Source organism: Tasmannia lanceolata, unplaced genomic scaffold, assembly GCF_043159265.1.
Source record: "Tasmannia lanceolata isolate RefF3 unplaced genomic scaffold, GAP_Taslan_0.1 ptg000019l, whole genome shotgun sequence".
Lineage (NCBI taxonomy): Eukaryota > Viridiplantae > Streptophyta > Magnoliopsida > Canellales > Winteraceae > Tasmannia > Tasmannia lanceolata.
The window spans coordinates 7,553,885-7,561,356 of record NW_027518696.1 but is presented as its reverse complement, the minus strand read 5'-3'; the positions used below and the strand labels follow the sequence as shown (position 1 = coordinate 7,561,356).

The 7,472-nt window shown below is 39.1% G+C and overlaps 1 protein-coding gene across 1 annotated transcript; it reads right to left on the bottom strand.

Moving 5' to 3' along the window:
* Positions 1-4,330: 4,330 nt before the first annotated feature.
* Positions 4,331-6,624, bottom strand: LOC143853167 (transcription factor MYB61-like). Its single transcript, XM_077362900.1, has 3 exons — positions 6,141-6,624; positions 5,893-6,022; positions 4,331-5,707 (listed from the first exon to the last, which is right to left on the bottom strand). Exons 1-3 carry the CDS (start codon positions 6,271-6,273, stop codon positions 4,672-4,674), a joined length of 1,299 nt encoding a protein of 432 aa, XP_077219015.1. The 5' UTR covers positions 6,274-6,624; the 3' UTR covers positions 4,331-4,671.
* Positions 6,625-7,472: the final 848 nt, after the last annotated feature.

The window sequence follows — 7,472 nt, the reverse complement described above, 5'->3', positions numbered from 1 at the left end:
CGTAACCCATATCTTGTATTCAATTCAGGTAAAACAAATGGTGGGATGTCATTGCACAAAACCCATTTATCAAAATTTACATTCTAGGTTAGTCCATAACAGATTCTCTGCTGAGTGTACCCATTGACTTCTGAATAGTAGGCCATCACAAAACCCATTCTTCAATCTTTGTAGGGGAGTGACATATTCGCCTTCGCCCCTTTTTCGTACTTGGGACAGTCCCCTCTAGTGTATTTATGACTACTCTTTTTACACTAGAGGGGGCTGCCCCAAGTAAAACAAAAGGGGCGAATCATTTGCCTTGATGTATCCAATATTCATATAGTCAACAACCACATCTCCTTAGTTCCTCCAAAAGTTCAACCCAAAATATCCAGAAAGAGACTAACAGAATAAAAGTCCAAACTGAAAATGTCCAATAAGAGAGGAAATTAAGTTCTACTAGAATGAGCAGCCCCCTTACCCAGATCTCTGTATATAATTACTTGCAGATTTAATATGTGGTTCTACAGGTTCTTGTTCTAATGCTCTGTGAGAATTGGCTTCCTTAAAGACACCACTGCTTTGAAAAATGTATAGTGTAAAACCAATACCCTATATGCATCAAATGTAGACTGGTTGAGAGCATTGAGTAACAAAACAAGGAATTATAAGCAGCGTGCATGCGGTGAAACTATAGGCATAATGTGAAAGCATGATCATATTTAAAGGCTATTGATATTTGCACTACCATGTTTTGACAACTAGACGGGATCACCTTGTCTTTTCTATTTTAATTAGCTGCTGAGAGCTTGTTGGGAATTGTAATAGCTTTTGACAGCTGGTTAAATATCAAAAGACACGGTGAGTTTGTCTCATTATCAAAGTATGGTAGTGGGAATAACAGTAGCCTATTTAAAATATCCATTTACACAAGTGCGAAGGAGACATGTCAAGGGTGTCATAATACTTAGTGTTTCTTCATCAGAGCAGGGCATCGAAGGAGATAACCAATTAAAGATCACACTCAAATCGGTATGAACATGATGGTTAAGCGGGTGGGAAAATACAGAAGAAATGGCAATTGAGAGAGTTATTTCTCTAAAAGAACATGGGCAGTATGGTTAGCCTGTAATTCATTATCACAGAAATACCTTGATCTTTTGACATACATGAAGGAGATGCCTGTAATTCTATTACCTGGGTTGAAAAATGACATCCTAGTATGTTTGGCTGAACTGATCACATCGGTCTCAAATTTCTTCTTAGTCAAATATATGCCGGAATTTTTTTGGTTCTTGGGACTGTTGTGGAATTTCCGCAGGAAACCCACGTTTGGTTGCTGGGCTCAAAATTATCCCAGGAACCAAAATAATCCCATGAACCAAAAATAAGCTTGCAGAAGAATTTTTTTTCTTCCCAACAATTCAAGCAACCAAACAAAGAATTTTTTTCCCACCATAGTCCGGTCAACCAAACATGGGAATTTTATTTTACCGAGATACTTCCAGGGAGGTTTTTTTTCCACCAATCTTCCAGGGAGTTCTTTGTTCCACAGAAATCCCAAGAACCAAAAAAATTCCGGCAACCAAACGGAAGACTACACCTATGAAATCATCCATAAAAGTGGCCAAGAGAACAAAGTTGCCGACACTATCTTTAGACTCTTAAGACAAGTGAAGCACCTTGATCGCATTTTCATCCACCCATTCCCCAGCGGATGAATGATACAAGGAAAGTTGGGAGAACAATCCAAAACTGAAAAAGCATTATAAGTTTTTTGCATTGGGGCCACTCTGGTGTACCCAAGACCATCTAACGAGTGTGACATTCCTTTTATTGGAGAGTATTTCGAATTGCTGCGCTTTAATTTATTTCTAGTCACTTCCCATTCTAACAAGGGTATGGACAAATATTTCTATTGATTTAGTTGAAGGGTTACAGATGGGAAAGATGTTATTTTTGTAGCAGTTGATCATCTATCCAAATCCACACATTTTATACCCCTTGCACATCCTTACACAACCAAAGATATTACCCAACTCTTATAATACCAACTATCATACCAAAACCAAGAACACACCTTATGAGGCCCTCTATGTAAACCACACCCTTCACACATTACTTATATTTTGGGTGATTCTTGTGTGATTGCTTTGAATCAACAACTCAAGGATCATTAAACCATTATTAGGCTTTTAAGATGGCATTAGTAGCAGGCCCAAGAATGCAGAAAATTTGAGATAGGTGACTGGGTCTATTTGCGTCTACAACTTGTACAAGGAATTTCCAGTTGCTCTTCCACGCAATCTCATATTGGCTCCTCGAAAATTTGAGACGTGTGATTGGGTCTATTTGTGTCCACATGATATTAACATAATATGGATCTCTCATTGAGGGCTTCACAGTAATAGATGAAAATTGTTCAACCACTTCTAACCATTTGATCATAGAACTTAAATGTGGACCCATTGCTCATTTTTTTTCTAATCCTTTGCTTTTCAAACTTCATTGAACAATAGGGTGTCCCAGATTAGGCTTCTCATAGTATCATCCCTGTACGTGTCAGGGAGAGAACATTGAAGGTAGTGTTCCTTTTCTGGAATGTAATTGGGACCAAAACCATGAATTCTCCACAAGGTTCGACCAATACGTCCTAATCACTAAGGACTGAGGGTAGTGCCCTTTGAAAGCTACTGATATCATCCTCCAAAGAGTGCCCTAGCTTGTCTAGATCGAAACCAACAAGGGCTGAGTCAACCACACCCCCCCCCCCCCCCCCCCCCCTCCCCGTTTGTTTTTCTTCATTTTTCCATTTCTTTTCTATTGTTTGATGAAAGTCACACATAAGCTTTGGAAGCAATAGGGACTAAACAAGGGACCACAATAATGTGGCTCACAGGCATTCCCCTTGAAAAACAAATATAGAAGAGAGTTTAAGGGTTGAATGAATAAAATAGTTTATGATCTGAGCCATGCCACACCTCTAAGGAATAAAATCCTAGCCCTTATCATTTGTCTAAGAAACCCAATATGGAGCCTTTTTTTTGAATGGTAAAAAACCCAATATGGAACTTAAATGCCTTTCAATGCTTAATCTTCGTCTCTTTTTTTTCTTAATAACTTAATGATAGAATTAAAATATTTGCAATCCTAAATTCATGAGAAAATACTATTTATTCTTTTTTTTTTTTTGGTCTGATTAATATCAATTGACTCGGGAGGCATGTCCACATGCTGTGTTGGCCCATCTCTATCAAGCCTACCTCTTCTGGCAGCTCCTCATTGGTGATAATAAGACTTTGAAAGAGAAACAAAGGAAAGCATAATTTGGAATAGCCCTTCAATGCCAAGATTCTTCTCTAGAATAGCAGCCAGAATTTTCCCAAGGGAGTTCCTCTACTTTTATTCCTCAATTTCATGAACCCATTTGAATAATATGGTCTAATAAAACATCCATATCAAAATTTCATCACTTCTCTCCCGAAGTATGAGCATCAAAGAGGTGTGTATCAATGGGTCTACAGTTTTCCATGTTAAGAATCACTCTACGCAGCAAAAGAAAAGTACCATGCACCGGATAATGCCAATTTCATGGCCGAGTTTTCATAACCGACAAAGAAAAAAAAACCACCACCAGTGTTTAAAAATGCGGATGCAGCCCGGAACGCGACTGAAGAAAATCCTAGTTGACTTGGCACAACGCGATCGAGTACTCGGTAACGTGGCTGAGTACTCAGTTGACGTGGTCATAATTTTGGAGAATCGAAGGAGTTTTTATTGACTCTGTAGGACAAAACGCCACGGAATGCAGCGGCAAAATGCGGAACGCGGCTAAGGTAAAAGGGCGTTGACTTGGGGGTGTCCACGATGATGCGGAGGTGTTTTAAAACTATGCCCACCACCCCCATTCTCCTTGTTACTTACTCACCGTTGTTCAATTTTTCCCCTTAAATTGCAAGCTTCTTGCTTTCCTGAGTGCCTATTAAGATAATGGCTGGAGACTTGAGGGGCCTAGTAACATAGTACATATGGCCAGTATCAGATTGAAAGTCTCTATCCTTCAACTTACTTTTCTTTAGTGGGAAGTAGCATCCTTGCTTGGGAATAGAGTCTTCCAGTCTTGCCTCCAAAACCTTCCAATTCAAGCAGTGGGGATTGGTCATATTGGATAGGCATAATTCAAAAACCATTTACCTTCCATGGAAGTGACTGTTTGTTAAAAAGTTAAAACCATCTACATCTCTAGGAAATGTTAATAGACAGCTATCTGAAAAGTGGCTCGTATTTTCTACCCACAACATTGACTTCCAAAGAATGCAGAATGAATGAAATTAAAGAAAACCCAGAAAATCAAAGTAGAGATTTTGACAGATTATAGATAGAATTACAATATCTGAATGCAAAACAATGAACAAGGAAAAGACACTGAAACAAGCATTATTTTGCACTTCACCCCACCCCAGAAACAAGGATAAATCAGTCTGTTTCTGCACAAATATTCAAAGATCATGAGCTGAGACTTTTGTATCAGACCTATTTACATGAGAAAAATCTATGCCACACAAACCTGTGATTAGAATCATTTATTCAAGCCTTTCAAATTGAAAATTCTGTAAGGATTCTGATATATCTGTCTCCCCCTTGAATCAGAGGCTCCACATGTATACTTCCCAAGGGCAAATTTTTGAGCTAAATTTGTTCGAACGGCGCCGCAATTCTTTGGAAATCCTTGCCATATATATCGGATGTTTGTAACTGTTGCTGTTGGTTCTGATGCCAAGTATTCAAATTGTCGATACCGAATTGGTTCTCTGATTTAATCTCAAAATTTAAAGGTTGGGTTTGATTTTGAGTCGCCGCAGTCATGGAGAACGAGGATTGGAGACATTCAGTCCATTTGATATCTTCTGGATCACCTTCAATATTGATTTGAGCTTCTTTATCTGAATATATATCAGAGGATTCGACCCAAGAAAAGACACTGTTGTCAAATAAAGAGCTATTACTCTGCAACTCTATGCTCATACTATTTCCACTGATGCTAGTACTGTTACTTGAACTTCCAGCCTCCCAGTAGTGTAGTCCATTGATATTAACACAGCTCACTGAATGATTATCCGAGACGGGCTTGAAACCCAACTGAGGTGGAAGGACTGAGCTTGGAAAGGATGATATAATGTTGGATATCGCATTGGAATTGAAATCAGAATTCATCTCAAAAGGCCTGTAGCTCTGGTTTAACCAGAGGACTGGATTTTGGTTTACCGAAAGCCCGGCTGTAGTGGTTTGAGTACCACAGTTGGACCCATAATTCAATTGCTGGGGAGGGAAATAACTCATTGAAGGCCTACAATGGCTCGAGCTCTCGTGGGTCGTTACAAAACTTTCTAGGGAGAATTCTTTTGTGGGTGATATTGAATCAGCGCTGTTAGTTTTGATATTGGAGCTTGCACCTTGGACTGAGTACTGTTCTGCCACCATTAATGGGGGATTCGGGTTTGAATTCTCAACCATTGAAGCTGAAGTGAGGAGTTTCTGTTCATTGGATCCTAAGGCTTTGTCATTGTTAGGTACTTTATCTTCTCCATTCTCAACCTCAGAGAGTGGTTTATGAGTGTTTGGGTCAATGCCTCTTTGCATCAACTTCTTCTTAATGCAAGAGTTCCAAAGGTTCTTGATTTCATTATCTGTTCTTCCAGGCAATTGTGCAGCAATCTGAGACCACCTGATAAAGTTGCACAAAATCTTAGCATTTTATAGAATTCTTTTGAAAGTGGACACCAATAGCATTACATAGACATAAATTTTGCTTGTTTTCGCTTTAAAATGACTTTAAAAAGCAAAAGACTAGATGAAGAAGTTTATTTATTGGGCTGCTCTTGGGTTTTTGAAATATGAAAGGGGAATTACCTGTTCCCCAAAACCGCATGGATTTCAATTATAAGGTTCTCTTCTTGCTCAGAAAATGTGCCTCTTTTGAGATCAGGTCTCAAGTAGTTTATCCACCTCAACCTACAACTCTTACCACACCTCTGCAAACCTGCAAAATTACCATACAAGGAAACTATCATATAACAAACGCAACTGAAAATCATAACCCAAATTTTCTTTCCTGTTGTTGTACACTATATTAAGTGCTCAAAGGCCAAACAAGGCACCTGATTGTTTAGGCACAGCACTCCAACAGCCATGACCATATTTAGTAATATGCCTCAGAAGCTTTTCATCTTCCTCTGGAGACCAGAGGCCTTTCCTTAGCTTTTGCTTGTAACAGCAAGAATGCCTCCCCATTTGCACCAAAACCCACTTGCAAAAAGGCTACTTTGGGGTGAATTAAGGTGAATTGTAAGCAGAAAGAGAAGTTTGAATGGATTTTCTGATATGGGTTTTGGCCAGAAAATAGTGGAGATGTGAGAAAGCTAAGAAAATGAAGAAGCAAAAAGGGAATTGAATTAAGAGAGGAGCTCAAAAGAGAGTAGTCACCATCAACAGGGTGATTGGAGTTTGAGGTATTTTGAAGGTGAGGAGAAGATGGGTTAATAATCTGAGTCTCAGATGTCTCATCATGCCCCTAAGAATTAATGTCTGTATAAGCAAAGGTGGGGCAATTTCTTCTGATATTTAAGTGAAGAAAAACAGCAGGATTTAAATGCATGCTTAGAACAGAAGTCAGTTAAAAAAGGAGGTTTTGCATAACAAGTCCTCCACTTTGCTTTATTTGCAAAAATAGTCTTCTAGTTTCACAATATGCAAATAGAGTCATCACGTCTGACGGTCTGAGTGAATTTTGCAAATCAGGTCGTGCCATCAATTTGTGACTAAAATAGCCATGGTAGATTTTTTTGACTCAAAAGACCAAAATGTCCTTATATGTGAAAAGATGAAAAATACCAAATAAAAAGACCAAAATAACCGTGATGTTCAGTGATATGTTTTGATAGGGTGAGTCCTGTCAACTATACTCAAACCCATGCATAGGGTGCAGCCTTTTACTTTGCCTCATGTTTTGATGAGGTAGGTCCCACGATTTCCACCAGAGGCCACGTATTTGGTGGGACCCACAAATTTACACGCCATTTTTTATGGGGTGGGCCTGTTAGGAATTAATCCTAACTGTGGATGTGGCCTTTCAAGATCGACGGCTTAGATCATTTTAATTAGTTAGGTACTTTTGTAAAAATGCATTAAGTGAAAACCCATAAAAGAAGGGGAGTTAACGTAAGAGACTTTTGGGGGAATGAAACTTGGCTCAGGTCGGGGTCTGAGGAACTTTCCTCAGACCCCTTGCTAATAGTCTAATAGCAAGGGGTGTGGAAATATCAATTACTTTTGAAAATAAAAAGTTAGCATGGAATTGATATTTCCACACCCCCCACACTCTTTGCTATTAAGTTCCTCATACCCCGACCTGAGCCAACTTTTGTTCCTTTCGGGGAGGGAACCATCGTGATGAGGAGTTGCGTTCCTTCCCACAAACGTCTATAAGGGAA

Excerpts from the sequence above, each read along its gene's own strand:
- LOC143853167 (XM_077362900.1), bottom strand. The coding sequence starts at position 6,273 with ATGGGGAGGCATTCTTGCTGTTACAAGCAAAAGCTAAGGAAAGGCCTC. Across the intron at positions 6,023-6,140 it reads TGCTGTGCCTAAACAATCAG|GTTTGCAGAGGTGTGGTAAG; the intron begins GTGCCTTGTTTG and ends GTAATTTTGCAG. Across the intron at positions 5,708-5,892 it reads CATGCGGTTTTGGGGAACAG|GTGGTCTCAGATTGCTGCAC; the intron begins GTAATTCCCCTT and ends CAACTTTATCAG.